The 18,844-nt window shown below is 42.7% G+C and overlaps 1 protein-coding gene across 3 annotated transcripts in view; it reads right to left on the bottom strand.

The window, feature by feature from the left end:
- LOC146636042 (phosphatidylinositol-binding clathrin assembly protein) overlaps positions 1-11,057 on the bottom strand; it is a 107,989-nt gene extending 96,932 nt beyond the window's left edge. For all 3 annotated transcript variants that reach the window (XM_085349423.1, XM_085349422.1, XM_085349421.1), the window contains exon 1: positions 9,840-11,057. In XM_085349423.1, the coding sequence (XP_085205549.1) occupies positions 9,840-9,969 (130 nt within the window). In that variant the 5' untranslated portion in view covers positions 9,970-11,057. The remainder of the gene's footprint in view (positions 1-9,839) is intronic.
- Between the last annotated feature and the right edge of the window lie 7,787 nt (positions 11,058-18,844).

Below are 18,844 nucleotides of genomic sequence, written 5' to 3' on the forward strand. Positions count from 1 at the left end.
GCGGAAACACAAACCACATAAACCAGAGCTTAATAACTCAGCGCCCACAAGATCTTTGTTTGCCTCCTAAACAAACCTGGAGAAACAACGCTGTTGCCCAGACAAAGCGAGTCAAAGCACTGGTGTAGAGGACTGCTCTAGCGCCACATCAATTTGTCGTGTAAGCGTAACCCAGTTTTAAGGTTTGGCTAAAAATGGCTCGACACAACATGATGTAAAAGGACATGTGGACCGGCAGCTCAGCCAGCCGGCTAAAAAATAAATAAATAACAAAATAATGTGGCATGTTGTATTAAGCTACCATAAACTTAACTGCTACTGAGCAGAAAGGCATGAAAATGGACACAATAACAGGATACGCTGACCAAGAATCTAAAAAGGCATGTAGGATGGGACAAAAGCAGGCAGGGCAGGAGGGGAAGACGGCACGAGCATACAGGCCAAATGGTCATTTTTTGGCGACCATGTACCTTCCACTCTGGCAAGCCGGGGCAACCTTTGGAACTGCTATCATAGGATAAAAGGGAGAAACTTCCAGTCAATGCTCAGGTCAGCTGCCTACAATGGCACAGACTGCACAAGCCTCCAAACATGAGTCAACACATCCATGTGGGCAGACACCCAATAAGGCGCTACGTTGTCAATCTCTGCATCCGTGTGTGGCCACAGAGCAGCTTTAGATTAGCACTGCCGCACTGTTAGAGACAGAACTAAACTCTTCTCTCCAATAAAACGACCCAAGAAAACAGTCAAAAAGAGCTATAAAAAATCTAAGTAAATAAATAAATAAAAGTCTTATGTATCCTGGAACAAAATGTTTCAGTGTAATGACACAACTCCAGCAGCAGCGCTGACCGTCAGAGACTCAGCAAACATTTATTACTGGCACTGTTTGGAGAAACCCCACAGGTTATACCCAAAACTGACTCTTAGGCCCAGAGGAGTGTGTGTGTTGGGGGGAGGTTTGTCCAGCAAAATTCATTGTTTAATTTAATTATTAACACAAGCTTAAAGTGGTCAGATGAAAATCTGAAGCAAAATGATTTTAATGCACCACTCAAAGGCTTTGTCTTGAAAGCCCCAGTATGTCACACAGCCACTTCTATTTATGCTTGCCATTAAGGCACTGGAAGCGGCTCCAGTATTCTCCTGAATGATAGGTGTCACCACGCAGACAATACCGCCACGTCAGTGCAGATGTAGAAGGAGACAAAGTCAAAAATAGAAGAAAAGACTTTGCCAAGTGCTTTCCCCCCTTCCATAAGGTCTCATGTTTTCAAATTATTGTTTAATCTGTGAATCTCTGAGCTTCTGTACTAAAATATCATTACAAACTATAGAAAGACAGGGTATTAGATGTTGCTGGAAAGTAGTTTATCCAAAAAAAAAGCATGGCAATTTTAAGGTGCATCATAAGGGCTTCTTGACACCTCTTCTTGTCTAGGACAGGTCTTCATCACGTTTGCACTGAACCTGAAGATAATCAGACATAATATTTTTATCTCCTTACTTTTATTTCCACCAACATCTGCTAATAAGAGTTCTGTAGACCTCGAGGTCTCTGAATCACCCTACCATGGCTCAATCACCTTTTCATGTCAACCTTCAAAAACAACAATAGAGTAACAACATAGAAAACAGGTAGATGATCCAGAGGTGGTTCACTGTCTGGGCATGAGATCAGAGCTAGAGCAGGCAGGACTGCCATTTCATGCACACCTTCACATGAGTGACTGATGTCAGGGTGTGAGAGTTCTGGAGACCCCCCCCACCACCAACATCCATTAAAGTAAATAAATCGCAAACACACAAAGTAGTTCCCCCACTCTATTTTTTTAATTTATTTACAGTTGCTGGATGTTCCATCACCTTAACCGGGGACAAACACCCAACTGCATAAACAAAGGTTGTAAAAACCGCAGAGCTATTGAGTTGACGGTCAATTTCGCCATCCAACTTCCCCAGTCAACTAAAGTCCATTTAACACATGCCAGTTGGCTGGTTTGCTGCCATGACAACAGAGCAGTAGTGAACGGGAAACTAGACTTCAGTTTAAATGTCACAACTTCTTCCTGACAGCTATAAGATTGCAAAACAATCTCAATGATGAGAAAAAGAGGTGGGGGGGAAAAGCAACCTCCCGAGTGTGGAAGTCTGCTTAGAGAGGCCGGATTCAACAAACAGCATCTCTCAACTTGACAACATGCAAACTGCAAGCAGGTGTGCCAGGGGAAACAGACACTTTCCCAACACGCTCTGACCCTCCCTCACTGATTTTTATGACAATAATCTCCACAAATAGAAGAGCCTTTTCAGCCCTGATGGGGAAGAGCTCGTCATTTTTGCCGCTGACTCACACGCCGGGGTTAATTGAGGTGGACAGTCCCAATCATGACACTAAATGGCTTTAAAACGGCACTTATTTTCGCCGGTGGCGCGTGAATGTCACGGCTTCGCGGCAGCCCTCATGAACCCCTTACGCGCCCGCCGCTGGCAGCTCCGAAAGGCATCTGCCAGGGTTATTCGGTTATTGGGTCTAGATGCAAATATGCCTGTGAGATCATTCACAGCTTGCTGTCAGACAGTCACAGCTGCTTGCGGTGAATTTGTGCCAAGAGGAGAGCAATAGAAAATGATGGTGGTGTGTTTGTGTGCATGCAGAAGTAAGGGGCTCTGACTGTGTCAGAAATAGAGATGCTGAAAGAAAGAAAAAAAAAACTAAAACTAAAACTCAGCAGCAGCACAGTCTAACCTGTGCTTTGGTGTCCAGGTTGTCCTCTGACCACAGATAAGCGGCTCTGTAGGCAAACAATTCCCTAATTTATGGAAATGTTAGCTGCTGGACCAGTTCAGACTGGTAGCAACTGTCTCTAGATTCTGACATAACCTGCATTTTACCTCTGCCTCCTGAATGCATCGTTAATACAAACTGACATTAGATTAGCACCCTGCTGCAGAAAATGTCAGTTATTTAATAACTCTCCAAGGGCCAAGATCTTCAGACTTTGTAAATGTAGCAAGGTCATTCAATATTTAAAAAAATAAATAAATATTGGTTTCTACCAATGCTACCCCTCAGCCTCATAGTATAGTCTCCTATGACATCAATTTAAAAATCTTAGGCAACTTCTTCAGTTATTGCATTTACAAGATATTCAGGAAACATGACCTTTGACACTGACCTTGAGGTCAAGAGCACGGATATTTGAACTTATCCGAGACTTTCACTAGATTTAACTATCAAATCATTGGTGACATCCTTTTCAAGCTATCGTTTTATTTTTAGAAAATCTGACCTCCGATACCACAGATATTTTGATATAGGAAGCAGTCCATTTACCACTTCCTCAAATTAGATAAGGTTGGGTTAAATCTTGGTCTTTAGCTTTTCCATCATATTTGAGCCCTTAAAACCTCCTGAGTACAGGTGAGAGTGACGCATCTGTTTACTTAAGAAAAAAAAAAAAAAAGGACAAAAGAAACAAAACTGAGAAGATGCTTTTTTGGGGTAACCATTCAAGAATAATATCACCATGTTGAGTAGGCAGCCTATCAAAACGAGATTTGATTCCAGTTCCATCATCTAGGGGTGGCTGATCTGATGGTTGCAGTAAGCTTAAACAAAGCTGAAATGTATCTTTCATTTCTAAGATATCATGCAGATAGGTCATGTATTAAGGTAGATACGAGAGATTAAAAACAGGCATCTTATTTTTTTTTTTTTCTCCACAGAATGAGCCAGCAGTCTTTAGACAAGTAAACTTCACTACAGATTCTCATTAGCTTTAAAGACCTGCATGAAACTTTAGTACCCAAACGGCTATGGCACTGGAGTGCAACCATAAACTAAAGCCCCAGTAATAAACACAGACTGCATCAGTGAGGCCTGGCTAAGCATCACAGAGCCTGGGTTATTTGTGTAACCACCACGGATAACAAAAGCAGATTAAAACTTCCAGTTGAAATTATGACACAAATTTCATTTCAAGCTTGTTTGATGTCAGCGTGAATCCAAATGTCCGGATAATAGTTACACTCCTAAACCAATACATAATCATGCAATGTAAGACTTGTCGGGTGTTCTCCTCGCAAATTACACTGTTTAGGAGGTTTGTTTGGCGATATTTCAATTCAGCGTACCCAAGAGTCCCATTACCGACACATTTTGTTGGCAGTGTGGGGAGAATCTGTTCAGAACTAAAAATAATGTAAAGTTTCGAACAGTGTTTCTGTTTCTGTCTGTTTTAGACACGTTACTTCAGTCTCCTGCCACCAGGCCTTCAGCTGACAGCGAAGCACTGCTCAACACAGCCGACGTGTTATCTATCGCTGCTGCTGACATTTCCCAGTACAGCGGGAACCAAAAATAGTGCGTCTATATTACTGTATTATAAAGACTTAGTAAGTTATAAACATCCATCAATCTATCCATAAATCTTCCGTCTGCCTCCAGACTTTCCAATGTATGCTCCAACCTCTGAGCCTATGACAGATGAGAGAGGCTCCAGGCACACCAGCTCACCTCTTGGACTCTACTAGAGTAGCTTTGCATGACTGATAGTTCAGAATAATCCTTATTTGTGTTATAATAAGGCTGTTTTAGTTTGCCTTTTAAAAAAGCCATCTTCCCTTTCCCCCAACACCATTAATGATGACCTTTGACACCTCAGCACATACGAACAACATAGACCACCAAGACGCGGTTTGACAACCATTAGAATAGTTTCCAGGTTTTTCCAAGGGTAGATGCATAGGCAGAGACCACCCTCATTAACTACTCAGGCAAACACAGTCATTCTTTTCTATAAACAGGCCTGCCTTCTTGGTCACCATACAGAGCCATACAGAGGGTCTGAAATCAAGCATTTAACACAGGTTGTTGGCTCACAGTGATTACCTTCATATAAGCTGACCTCTGTATTTAAATCTATGTTTGATCTGAGCCTCCCTTGCTGTAACAGTATAACAAGGGAAAGCATAACAGCATGAATGGGGCTCACCTACAGGCAGACAATCCAGTATTTACTGCTTTACTGGATAGTTGAATAAGCTGGCTGACTAGTTGACTGAGTAGTGATCGAATACACTCCCTGCCAGCCTCACATTCTTGCTAACCGACTCACAAATTGACTACCTGCCAGACTGAATGACAAACAGATAGCCTGCCTTTTATTCCTGCCTGCTGGCTGCCCTTCCTTCATACCAGCAACACAATGAAGTTAACAGCCTGACAACACTGCATGTTATCTTCGTGTTAAAATCATCAGAAGGACAAATACCATGCAATGCACTGCTCACTGATTGCCCCTTCCCCCAACGGCACCGAGGTTGTTGCTCTCACAAAGAAATCAATATCTATAATGATTAAGCTTGACGTGGCATATTGGCTATTAAAGTCCGGCCAGGTTCACAAAGGAACAGAGACAATGCATGTCTTTTTCCTCTAACGTCAGCAGCTGAGCCTTGTGAGCGAGGAGGAGGCGGAGTTGACGGATGCGAGGCAGCTGAGCTGAAACATCAATCAAATATGTGCATCCCACAGCCGACAAAGGCAGTTCCCAGAAACAGATCTTCAGCACATTTAGTCTCAGCAATGTCTAAGACGGCGCTGCACATATGCACACGTGTGACTCAGTTTTATTTTTATTCCATTTATTCATTTTTTTGCTCTTTTATGATGGCACATTTGCATCACAGCCACCTTCGACATGACTCAGGTTTAATTTGAGGGATGCCACTGACAATGAAATATGGTCATTCACTCTTTATGACCAAGATAGGACATAAGGTGACAATCAGGAATCAATTACTAATCTAAAAGGCGATGGGAGTACAATGTGCTCTGCGCTGCTGCACCTGAAAGTGTCTGAGGGGATTTCCCAACAAATAAAGGCCATCAAAGCTGCCATATCAAGAAATGTCATGTTTCTCCCATGATCTGTGAGGCATTTGAGTGATTTATGCTCTCCTTGAAAACAAGATAACCACAATGCATCCTTCTGGGACCTCGGGACTTCTATCACTTGCTGTGTTATCTCTGTCTACGACTCTTCTTGAAGTCCGTACTAAAGGAACTGGCTACAAGAGCTGCGTATCGGCGCCAGACCCCAAAACACCAGAAGCCTTTGATTGAAGTAATGTATTGGCTGATTAGAGCTTCACAAATAAGAACAGGTGCTGGCATGATTAGTCAGCTGACAAAAATGTTAACACTAACCATTTAGACGGTTACTGTTTAAACTTTGACAAGCAGAAAAGCCAAATGGCATCTCAATTTAACCCTATGATGTCCAAGCCCTGAATTGGATTCCTGTGAGCAATCTTTGTCTAACGTACGACATTCCCTACATTACGTCCCTCTAGTTTTTCCACTTCCTTGTACATTCCCCCACTTCCCTCCAAACAGTTTCAGCAATCTCCCTCCGAGAATTTAACGACATTTGCGCATCATACTGATGCTATGATTATTACCTTTGTATTGATTGTTATTCTCTCCCTGATACATTTAAAAACTACAAAAAAAAAGCAGAAATGCACATGAGGAATCAACTGTGCTGAACAGCCCACTCACAATAGTGGTGAGCTGCATAGAGCAGACCAGTAGTTACATTTCTAGGGAGGTGCACATCAGATTATCATAATTATAAATGTCTGAGGTGAGAAACTGCAAAACAAATGGAAATGTACTGAGGATTGTGCACTCGCACCAAGCTATGTCAGGGTGTAATGGGTTCATTGATCCACCTTTGCACCTACAGAGAAAATGTGTTTTTCTACTGCTTTTTCTCTACAATCTAACAGATAAAAGTTGTATTTACATAACACCAAATCACAAAGACACTCAAATAAAACAGAGTAAACCCCAACATTTTGGTGACCACGGGAAGGTAAAACTCCCTTTTAATAGGAAGAACCTTACACCAGAAGTAGGCTTAAGGACGGGCAATCATCTGCCCTGACTGGTTGGGGCTTTTATCATTTTGGGTGGCTACGTTTCTCTCTTAGTATATTAGGTGTATATAGTTGTTTTTGGTTAGAACAGCAAAGAGGCTTAAGCCAATTACTCTCCAGTTTAAATGGTCAGCTGCCGACTCTGAACCTAAGTCCAACCACCTTGGGTTTTGTATCCAAACCTAGCTTACGAAACTCAATTACATGTGACCCAACAGTTTAACCTGACCTTCAACACATTGGGTGTGGTGTCCAACCCTAACCAACAATGGCATTTAAAGCTAACCCAACAGCTTGACCTAACCCTAACTTCTTGTTTTAAGTGTCTATCTATAACCAATGTTGGGTGTAGTGCCTAACTCAAACACCACCTCATTTCAAACTGACCTTGCCCCGACCCTGACAGATCTATGGTTTTAAGCTCTTAAATGCTGTTTAGGGAGCTCAAGAAGGCTGAAATATTCTAACATGATTAAACAAATAAACAAACTATCAAAGCTTTTCATTAAAAAGGCATTTGGTGGTTCTCCAGAACAGACGGGAAGTGATTATAGTTAAGATAGCTAAGGAATTCTTGCTATCATAGGGAAACAGTTAACTTTTTTTTTTTTTTTTTTAATTCCTATTTGATAGATTTCACCCATTTTCAAGCAATAAAACTCAAACATCCAGGTCTAAGGTCCTGAAATGTGACAATTCTATGGTTTGTTTGGCATTTTGGGTTCGGGACACACCAACTGTGAAAATCTTGACCAACATCAACATGGACCTTATTTTTATTTGTTTTCTTATTTGTTACCCTCTCTGGAAACAAAAGCTATTCTTCACGAAAGTACATGGTGTGTTTGAAATTCTTCCAGCAATGTTCCACACAGAACATTTAACTAGTAGAGAAACAGACCGATATCAGTCTACGATTGAATGGGGTCAAGTTGGTATTCATATATTCTGCCAAGCAAAATGTGTTTGATGCCTTAGCTGAACCTATTTCAGGAGGGAAGTGAGATGGGTAGTCTTGTTAGTAGAGTAGTATTCCCAGAGTATTTTAGTTTATTTATTTGGATTTATTGAATAAAATATTGATATTTGGTGTCTCTCTATCAATTCAATATTGAGACACTGTGCTGAATCGATTTTCCACCCATTCCTAGAGTTATGCCCACAATTTATGCGACAAAGAAAGCTATCAGCCACTGACATCAGTAAACTGTGCTTGATGATGAGCTGATATCATTTAACAGTTATCTGATGTATGAGTGTATCCCCATCTTTGATAGTAAAACTTAGCATCTCTGAGTTTTAAGAACTCATTTTACACAGAACTGTAGACGAGAGCCTACTTGTCCAATCTTTCAGGACTGATCTATTATTTTTGGCGACAGGAAGACGAGAGAAGCTGTGAATTTTTTTTTTTTTCTTCACAGCTTTGTACTCGCCTAACCTAACAGAGAGTGCCAGGTCTAATCTATTTAAGGTTCCAGTCAGAGTCGACTTCAAACTAAGCAGCATATTGTCTCAGAAGTCACCGGCGTGGGTGAATTTTATAAAAAAGGATGGCCAAAAAGTCGAGAGTAAACTTTTCAACACCTTCCAGAGTGACACATCATCTAAAACAGTGAGCTGGCTTGATGTTCAGATGTTCTCCCAACTGTAGTTTGAATGCCTGAGAGACTGACTGAACAAATCAGGAGTGACACATTTCAAAAAACAGCAGGGACATCTAGAGACTGCTTCACCTGCTGGCTGTGATGCCTCCTCTCCATTCCTGAGGACATGAACCCAATGAAAGTTACACCTCAGTCGCTTCTTTGCTGCAGTCACCAGGAAACATATGCACACAGTTCTGTGCTTTGCAAATCACATGAATATAGCACAGCTTTGCATGACCGACCATTCAAAATAAATGCTGAAATAAGCTGTTCTACTTCCTCTCCCTTTAAACGCCAACTTTCCTCTGATTGGCTGCTTCTCACAAACAGAAGGTTTGATCCACAGTCAGTAAAAAAGACCAATGTAGCCACTTTGAAGTCACCCAGTGGTGTTCAATTTGCAAGTTTCAAGCCTCAATGTTGGCGTTTTGGTTACTGCCATCATAATTATAAAGGCACCAACAGCACAAATGGGTTCAAACAACCCACTTCAGTGATTTTATTTTGTGGCAGTGAGGCTGAGCATACACCTTTGAGGGGTACGACTTAAGGGGTCCACTATGCTCGCCCTTGCGACCAGCGGCACATGGCATAAGTGGCATCACATCTGCTGGCACAAGCCACGTTTTGGCATCGTTTTAGCCAGTTGTGCACCACTCCATTTTTGTAACCTTGAAAGTTTTGCTCTATAGAAGAGCTATATGGCAAGCATAAGTGCACTTGGTTGTCTATTAATCTCACTGTCACTGTGTGATGTAACTAGTGGCCTTTAAGAGCGTGAAAACTCTCCATGGTCCCTGGCAAATATGTAAACCACAACACTATTTATTTTTACTGTAAAGTTGGATATTTTAACATGGGGGTCTATGAAGCCAGCATCAAGTGCCCATTGCAGCAAATGCAGCTTGTAGGGCTTCCGATTGGTGGAGGGTGGGGCAGGAGGTGCTCATTCCAGAGAAGCCCATATTAGGGATAGTATCTCTCAGTGATGTCATAGAGAGCCAAGAGTAGAAAAAAAATGAGGGTTTCAACCTCTGCCAAGCCTGGGATTTTGACTTGAAACGTTCTGGATCTTTAATAGGATCACCAGCCATTACAGCCATACACATATGTGACAGAAAACCATTTGCTGTCTAATCTAGCTGATTGGACTGGACTGTCCAACCACAGCCAGGTTACAGTGAAGAAGAGGACAGATACAAGGGGAGGGGAATGATGTGTGGAGGGGGGTCTACTCACAGTCAAGGTGCTTCTTCTTCGGTCCGCTCACTTCATGCGTGGTGGCTTTGCACACAGCCTTGCTGATAGCCGACCCGGTCATGCTGTGCTGAGCTGCTGTGATCCGATCCGTGATAGATTGGCCCGACATCGCACCGACTTTTTTCTTTCCCCCCCTTCAATCAGCGAAAATAGTACAATAACGATCCGATCAATGGATCAACTCAACGTGACTTCACTGTCAAGTGGAGGTAACAGAGAGCAGGGATCACACACCCTCAGACACACACTGTCTTCCACACAACCTGTGCAGCAATGTCTGCTCACGACAGGTACAAGAACAATCTGTTTAACTACAATCTGAATTTAAAAATGAAACAAAAAAATGTTTGGCAACTGTTTGTTCCGTCTATCTATTTATGCAGTAAACACAACACGAGCCAGTCTGTGTTAGCTAATGTTTCCGTTGCAGTACTCGAACCAAGAGAGAGTCCCACTGTGGAATCCGCAAACACTTGAAATTACTTTCTGGCCACAAATAAACATAGCTAACTGGCTGCTTTGTAACCCGGAGTCACCAAAAAGTCGAGTCCAACTCGGGCAGGGCAGAGGGGGAAAGTAATCCTGGTGAAATCACAGCTTGGAAAACAGTTTAAAAAAAAAATAGAGTTCCTCTTCCACGTCAACTTGTTAGCTTGGACCGCAGCTCAGCTATCACTGGTCGCTTGGCGAAGCGTGCGTTAAATCGTCCCTTGGGCGTAAAAAGTCTCTCAGACAGGAGCAGCGCATTGTTTGAAGTTTACAGGAGGACGGTGTGACACTGACAGCCGGGACAGTTGCAGTTTCCCACGGTGAGAGGAGACGCGAGGAGCGGCGGTGGGGGTTAGCCGAGATGCTAGCAGGGTTAGCTAAAGCCAACCAGCCAGGCGGGCGGGTAGAGAGAAAGCGGGTTCCTGTGGTCTGTGACCGGGGAGCCGAGCCGGCGGAGCCGCTGAGTTTAAAAAAAGAAAGAAACAAAAAAAACCTCCCTGACAGCTCCCTTAGCTCGCCTGTTTCCCTTCACGGTCCTCGGGCTCAGTTTGGTGCTTCCCTCCGTCTGCCGTCACCACATTACTGGCTCCCGTAGTTCTTTTTTATTTTTTTTATTTTTCTTACCGACAGTTCGGTCCGGTGCCGCCGTATGGAAAGTCTCGCCAGTGGTTTCTCTTTGCGCACTCACTGACTGACTGAATGCTCGCTCCTGTGCTGGACAAAATGGCAGCGTAAAAAATCAGCTGATCTCACAACTGTGCTGCGTTCACGCATCCCCTCCTTTGGCTGGGAATCCGCATACCTACAATCCCACCTCGTTCTCGAGCGGTGGCTCGTGACGTCCAGGTTCTTCGCACAGATCTCATTTAAAGTGTTCAAGTTAAAACGCATGTTTACATGAAGAATGATAGTGCAGTAAACAGTTTCCCTGGATAGTCAAAGGAGCTTGCAAAGAAAAGCGTCTGGACTTCTTTAAGTTACTTGAAGACGTTTCACCTCTCATCCGAGAAGCTTCTTCAGTTCTGAGGTCAAATGGTGGAGAGTCCCAGATATAAACCTAGTGGGAGTATCCCCCCACAGAGGGACAAAAGGACCCCCTGATGATCCTCTAATCCCCTGAGCCAGACACTTTTCTTTGCAAGCTCCTTTGACTACGATGACCTGGATGACTGAGAACCTTCACAGACATATTTCCCTGGATAGTTTCCCCCTTGATAACAGATGGGTGGTTATAAATAAAGGAGTTTTTTTGTCTTAAATACCTCATTTATTTAGGGGAAAGGTGTCCCAAAAATAGGCAGCTCTAGAAAACACTAGAAGCCTAGAAGCACATTACATAATGCAACTGTTGTATTTGGTCATAAACTGATATGTTTGCAACACTCAGCGTTGTGACAGCATTGCTCTGTGTTCACAAATTAACCACACAAGCACTTTTTTTAAAAACGTTATAGAAAAAATAATGTCACAGTGAGACTTTATGAAATGTAACCTCAATCACTTCATAAATGTAACAAATTCACAAAATTATTTTTTTAACATTGCTGCAACGGGACCTGTTTTATGTTACTTTAATGTCATTTGAAATACTAAGTACGATTACTGCCATGCTGCCAGAGGCGAGGCTGCCGGACACAGGCGCCACCGGGCCCTCTGACCACCACCAGTAGGCAAACATGGGGTTAGTATCTTGCCCAAGGATACTCATTCTGTAAAGTAGACCTCAGCTAACTGGAGTTACTAGATCCATGATGCGTCCCTCCATGACGCATCATGGATCTAATCTGAATATGTGTCTAATACTGTGCAATACAGACCATCAACCACCTTCATCAGCTACAAGCTAAATGTCCATGTGATACATATACATAAAACACATCTGAAGAATCAGTCATTGAGGTGGACAGTTAGTGGATTTAACTTGGTAACCGGGCTTGCTAAAATGAGTTGATAGCTTAGCACCACTAGCTTTTGTCCAAACCTCTGGTTACTCCTGAGTCCAAGATAAAAAATGAATAAATAAATAAATAAACTGATATTGTCCAGAAACCAGTAACTGATATTACAGTGGCTAGTTCCATCTTTTATATACAGTCTGTGGTCATTCTGTACATTGACATTAAAATTACTCAAAGCCAAACCAAGCCTACTGTGACTAAGTCTATTAATATCCATAATTAATTTAGAAAATCAGGTTATTATCTCAAAATGTTGATTCAGGTAGTTCAAAAAATATTGATTTACAAGCTGAACCTACTGAGGGGAAAAAAACCCTTTAAAATAAATAAAAATTTAGAGTTATTATTGAGAATATAACTGTGAATTAAAAAAATAACTAAAAGAAAGAGGAAACGACTTGAAATGTCGACTGATTAAGTTAAAACTGAAAGAAAATGATTTGTAACTAATAAGTCGAAAAATAAATGGAACTTGAGATTCTGCGATAACAACTCTAGTTTCTTTGTTTGTTTGTTTTGTTCGGCGAATGCAAGCCTCCATAAAAAAGGAGTTTAGTGACTTTTTTTTGTCTTGCTCATCAATGAAGGCTCGCTGAAGAGTTGCTATATTCCCCACAGTTCCTGAACGCCTCCGAAACCTATTGGCCAGGAACCAAAGGAGTGTGTGAAGCCTTTAAGGTATCACGCTTTAAATTGTAGCGGAATGTGTGCGAGAAAAACACGAAGCGTGACGTGTTTCTGCACTTTGGAGGCTTTTCTGCTGCACAGCAACAACAAACTGTCCCGGCGTTTCTCTGTTAAAACACTATTATGCAAATTTAATCCAAATTTAAGGTGGTATTAAGTGATTCCTCAGACGCCGTGTCCTTGTTTGACTCCACACTATATGGAACACGGTGTACTGAAAGATCAGTGGGAACCGCGCTTGCTGCACAGCGCACCGCCCGGTGGGTAACGCACCGGATCTGAGAGCTGAATAAATCAAATATCCGGAGGCAGCTGACTGCGTTTCTCACGGAGCAGCTCGGAGGATGCAATCAGATGCAATGCTGCTGTTTCCTCTAAGCTTCAAGTGGTTCACGCTCATTACAGCTGCTTGCATGTAAGCAGCCTGTCACAATGCAATAATCCCGGGCTGAGGAGAGTGCATAAGGACGGGAGATGTGAGACATGCAGAGGGGCTCTGTTTCTTTTGAGCTTCACAGAACCAGTAGTGCTTTGCAGTATTTGTCACTCAGGTGGGAAATACTGCAAACTGACCCCAGCAGCAGCAGCAGCAGAGGGTGACTACATGGGAACAGTGGTGGGTTTCACCTCAACTTGCTTCCCTTCTCCTCTCCTGCCCATTACAGATGTGTGTGTATGAGAGAAAGAGAAAGAAACCCTCCAAGCTGTTGATGACTCCTGTCCACACAGAGACAGCCAGAGGAATTGAATGTGAAACAGAAGCTGAAACTGTGTTCCACGTACGAGTAGCTGTCAGCCTGACTTTGCTCATCTGGGTGGGAAAAATGTGCATGCTGAGGAGGAAATCAGATATGAAGCCACTGTAAATGGAAGTGGTTAGAGCTGCGTGCACACACCCCTTCCAAATATGGTTCAGTTCACAGGTTCACATGGCCTGTGTCAGACAGCAGAAGGGAGCCGGGGGAAAACAGCCTGTCTCGTGTGGCCTAACAGCTGAGAAACAGCACAGGATCGGCTTTTTGTGATTTTTAATAGATGGTTTGTTTTTTATGCTCTTGCAGCAGTTGCAGTGTTGAGCGATAAAAAAAGATCAGATAATGTACAGAAGAGGGGAAAAAATGAAGGATTGATGTGCAGCAGCGCAGAGACCGGCAGCAGACATTTTCACCCATGCCTAGGAAGAGTGCAAATGTGCAGATTCTCCACCTGATGTGCGTGTAATTGAAAGCAGCACCTGGGGGGGTTCTGAGGTGAAGCCGGGGTGAACTGTGCAAACCGCAAAATCAAACCCACGCTCTCTCTTTGAGAGACAGCCGCCGATTCGCCGTGCCGCCCTCGTACCCCGGTCTCATCTCCCTCCTGACTCGGAGTGCAGCGTTGCCATCTGCAGGCAGAAGGCCTGAACTCCCTATTTCCATGGCAACTGCATGTGTGGATGCAGGGTGTCCCCCTGTAGCCCCTGGCAACAAGCTCTCAACCCGCTATCAGCAGCTGTCAATCAGGGGCCGAGCCAATGCTTTGCCCCAAGGCCAACGTGCTCGGAGAGATGGGAGTAAATCCATTACGGGGCAGCAGGGAGGGCAAGATATTGAACCCCAAGTGGTTCTCTGATGTGTTCATTGGATTGTGACTGTTATACAGAAAGCGATTAAGCTTTGAGCAAACTGCTTGTTTGAATGTACAAAGCTCTTTGAGTGTTCGAGTAGAAAAGTGCCATATAAGGCTCTGACTGGATGAAATCGTATGCAAAGAAAGTGCTGCACCGAAAACCTCTGACCGATTTCTTTGGTTGCCCGTAGTTTGCCATGTTTGTTTGCAAAAACTCGCTAACTGCTACCTGAGCGGTAATAAAACTGTGACGCAACCTGGAAAATGGAGAAACTTCACCTTCAAAGTAAAATTTATGCCTTTGCGCCGCTGCCAACCTGATTCAAAGGGTGCTAGTGTCTAGGTCTGTGTGGCTCGGTCCTTATTCACTATTTCCTGCAATGCCACCATAATTGTCACATGTCCAAAGTGGCGGACAAGTTAACATCACGTGGTTAGTGGTCACTTTACTCCAAACTCTGAATACAGCAATGCAGGTGTTGTTTGAGGTAGGTTAGCTGATTAGACCAGACCTGCACAGGTTGGGAACAAGTATGGTTAACAGGTGAGACTAAGAAGGCAATTACAAAGGATGGAAAACAGTTGGTCATGTCTTAATGATACCCTAACAGAGCATTTTTGTCTCCATATGTTTTCCTTTTCACTCCTTCAAACCAAAATAAGCAGCTGGTTGCCCCTCGCCAATAAGTGTGGTTCTGCTGAATATCTCTTCCTGTTAAAATGGAGTTCTTCCTTCCCACGGTTTCTAAATGCATCTTCGGCCATGTCCACGCTAATACATTTTTGTTTGAAAACGCATCTTTTTCTCTCCGTTTTGGCCTTCTGTCCACATTGAGACGGTGTTTTTGGTCAAGATAATGCTCTCCAAAGTTGATAAAATTGAAAATGCCGCTGTCAAATAGTACAGAAGCCTGCCCATAATTTTTTACTGCAAGGAACCGAGGAATTCTGACAAAGCTGATAATTTTACTTAGTTCAATAAAGGCAAGAAACTGGTTTCAGGTTACAGAGGTGATGACCTGGGTTCTGTTTCATAGTAGTAAACTGCTTATAAGGAAAAAACACTAAAATAAACATGCAGTGGCATCCACACAGCAGACAGTTGCTTCCTGTGAGGTTTATATTTTGCTCAGCATCATTCTTTTGCCATGATGGAGCTCTCTGACCTCCTAAAGAGCAGTTTTTATACCAGAAACTACAAACACGGCTGCAACTCAGGGGTCTCTAGGACTCCCTGGGTCTGTGCTCAGCACGCCCGTTTGTTAATCCATCCCTAATTATAATGTACGCACTCAACTTTGGCTCCAAGGGCTACATCTCCTTCTTGTGGTTTCTCCGTAATCATCATTTTTTTTCCCCCTCTGGATTTTTTTTCTCCACCCGCAATCATTTTCCCTACAATGGGCTGCTATAATAAATGATAATCAATTTTGCATTTTCTAGTAGGGCATAAGCCTTCCATCTGTTCCCTTGTCTCGATTCACTGTGGGTAGGGTGGGTATCAAATCAATCACACTTTGTTTATGTTGCACCTTTTTTTCAGATTTAGAAGCCCTCCGGTGAGGGCTTCTAATGTGATTGCACGTCTACGAGTTAATAGTGTGTGAGTATTAGATAATGAAGTTGTGGCCACGAGTTAGTAAGGTGTGAGAATTTTAGTTTAAAATATCAAATCTCTGTCTGTCTGTTTGCCTGCAAACTCCTACACAGACAGGAACCAAACCTGGCACACACAGGGACTGACAGGGACTAGAAAGAGAGAGCATATTTCTCCTGTTTTGGCTTCCCTTCATTGGCTTCCTGTTAAATCCAGAATTGAATTGACTATGTGCACGTTAGCATATGCTACTTCCGGTGCGGAAACTCCTGTGGGGAGCTTTGTTTCCGGTGTCCTATTCGCGCCTGGTTTACGGTCCAAAACAAGTTAAGCAAATGAATGAATCAAGTGGCGATTTACATTTCTATAGATGTCTTGGGCATTTACCCAATATATTTGTAAATGATGTTCATCGACTTGTCAATATTTTTCCCCCGCGCCTCAGAGCAAAAGAGAAAAGGATTCAAATGTTATATTTCTCAGCTGTCCCTCGTTTATCGCCGGTGTTATGTTCTAAAAAATAACCAGCGATAGGTGAAATCAAGTAGCCAAATTTATTTTTTGACGGTGCAAAACGTTTGGTGGATATCGTGGACATACAGTACTGCACTTCAGAGTCACACTGCTAGCGATTGATGCAGCGATTGTGTACTGTACAGGAGAGACGTCACGGAGAAGATCGTCTGCAGCGATCAGGACGCAGGACACAATGTGACGTAAAAATAAGCATGCAAACTTGCACTAAACAATCCGTGAAACAGCGAGGTGAAAGGTGAACCGCGTTATAGCGAGGGACCACTGTAATTTTGAAGGTAAGTCACAACATACCCTTCGTACATACTAATGTATGGAAACCGTTACCAGCAATCATTCATTTTTTGTGTGGCTTTTTTCACGGTTTGTTAACATGCTGTGTAGGTGTGTACTTGACTAGCTGATCTCGACATAACGGGGAAACATCTGGTTTGACTATTCTTCACCTGTAGTTTGAATGCTGAACATTTGCCTGTTTAAATCATGAGACCAGTCACTATACAGAGATGTGCTTCTGAATGTGGACGATGTGTCTTCTGCTGCAGTGATGCAGTTCTGCTTGTGTTGAGTGATGTAAACAACTGATCGATCTAAACGCTTTAAATGTCAAAATTGATCATTAGATTTTTTATGACACACAGTGGTGAGTGTTCCCACCTTCTGCTCTTTGTAACTTAACGCAATCTTTCCGTTTTCGAGTTTTGGACATGATTTTGGAGTATATCTTAGCAGTAGCGATTGACCGCAAAGTAAAGCTACCGGAAATGCACAACCCCACATCCGGTCTCAAACCAGGAAGTTAGCATTGTCTCGTGCATAGTCAATTCAAAATCCTGCTCCTCACATACAAGGTCTTAAATAATCAGGCTTCATCTTATCTTAATGACCTTGTAGTACCATATCACTAGTGATGGGCAGATGAAGCTTCATGAAGCACTGAAGCTTTTCATCCAATTGGTTCATCCCAGCGCAAAGCTTCTTGAAGCTTCATTTGCTCTAGTAGGACACCTACTTGACGTAAAAATATTAGTTGGCATGAATTTGAAGAGTGTGGCCTTTTGCACACAGCCTGTAAATGTCAACAACAAAAGGAGTGTGTAAAACATGTATATTGTAGTGATGGCAGTATACTGTGTATATTTATACTGGCGGTATGGAAAATGATCATTTACTGTGAGGTGAGGTGTGGTTGGGGTGTGGACAGTAGTTGTGCTTTTGTAACGTTCACATTTTATTCTGTAAAAACTAAATTTTCACTGCTTTTATGGCCTTTTTAGTGGGGAGAACATAGCTAGGATTTAATGATTTAACAAATCTTTTAAATCCTTTGTCCTCCACAATGCTAAATGGCTGGGAGTCCTCAATCACCATGCTAACCAGGTCTTCATCTATTTGAGATTGTTCTCCTGAGGAAAGACAATAAAGACAAAGCACAAATAGAAATATCACACACGTAACTTATAACAGTTGTATAATATTGTTATATTCCACCAGTGTGTGAATGTGAGAGTGAATGAATAGTGGCATTGTAAAGTTGTTTGGGTGCCTTGAAAAGCACTATATAAATCCAATCCATTATTATTATTATTGTTATATCATTTAGTAGCATTACTGCATGCTATATTATCATGGCATTTGATGGCTCACCTGGTCTTGCGCCACAATCGGTGTCCCCTTATTCTCATGCAAAGCTCTGTAGTGCCTAAGCATGGATGAGGTGTTGTTGTTATATCCCAGCTCCCTGGCACATAGCAAACACTTCACCTTGTACAAAAGTAAAGACAGCTTAACATAAATTGTATTAGACCATCAGTATTATGAAAATACATCTTCTGTAGAAATTTACATACCTTGTTGGGAGGAATAAAATCAAAATGTTCCCACACAGGGGAGGACATCCTCCTCTTCTTAGCTGGCTCCATTCTCTCCTGACTTTCTCTCATAAACCTCCAAACTGTCTCCAAACTCTCACTAACCGCAACTCTCCATCAAACACCCACATTTTGAATGAAGCCTGGGTTTTTTTTTTATCGCTGTCATATCTCGCGGCAAAGTTCAAACCACTTCATGAACCAGTCACGTGGTACAGCCGGGCAGCGAGGCTTCGGACG

Source organism: Diplotaxodon limnothrissa, linkage group LG3, assembly GCF_057381915.1.
Source record: "Diplotaxodon limnothrissa isolate DT_005_m linkage group LG3, D_limnothrissa_male_GT1.1, whole genome shotgun sequence".
In the NCBI taxonomy this organism is placed as follows: domain Eukaryota; kingdom Metazoa; phylum Chordata; class Actinopteri; order Cichliformes; family Cichlidae; genus Diplotaxodon; species Diplotaxodon limnothrissa.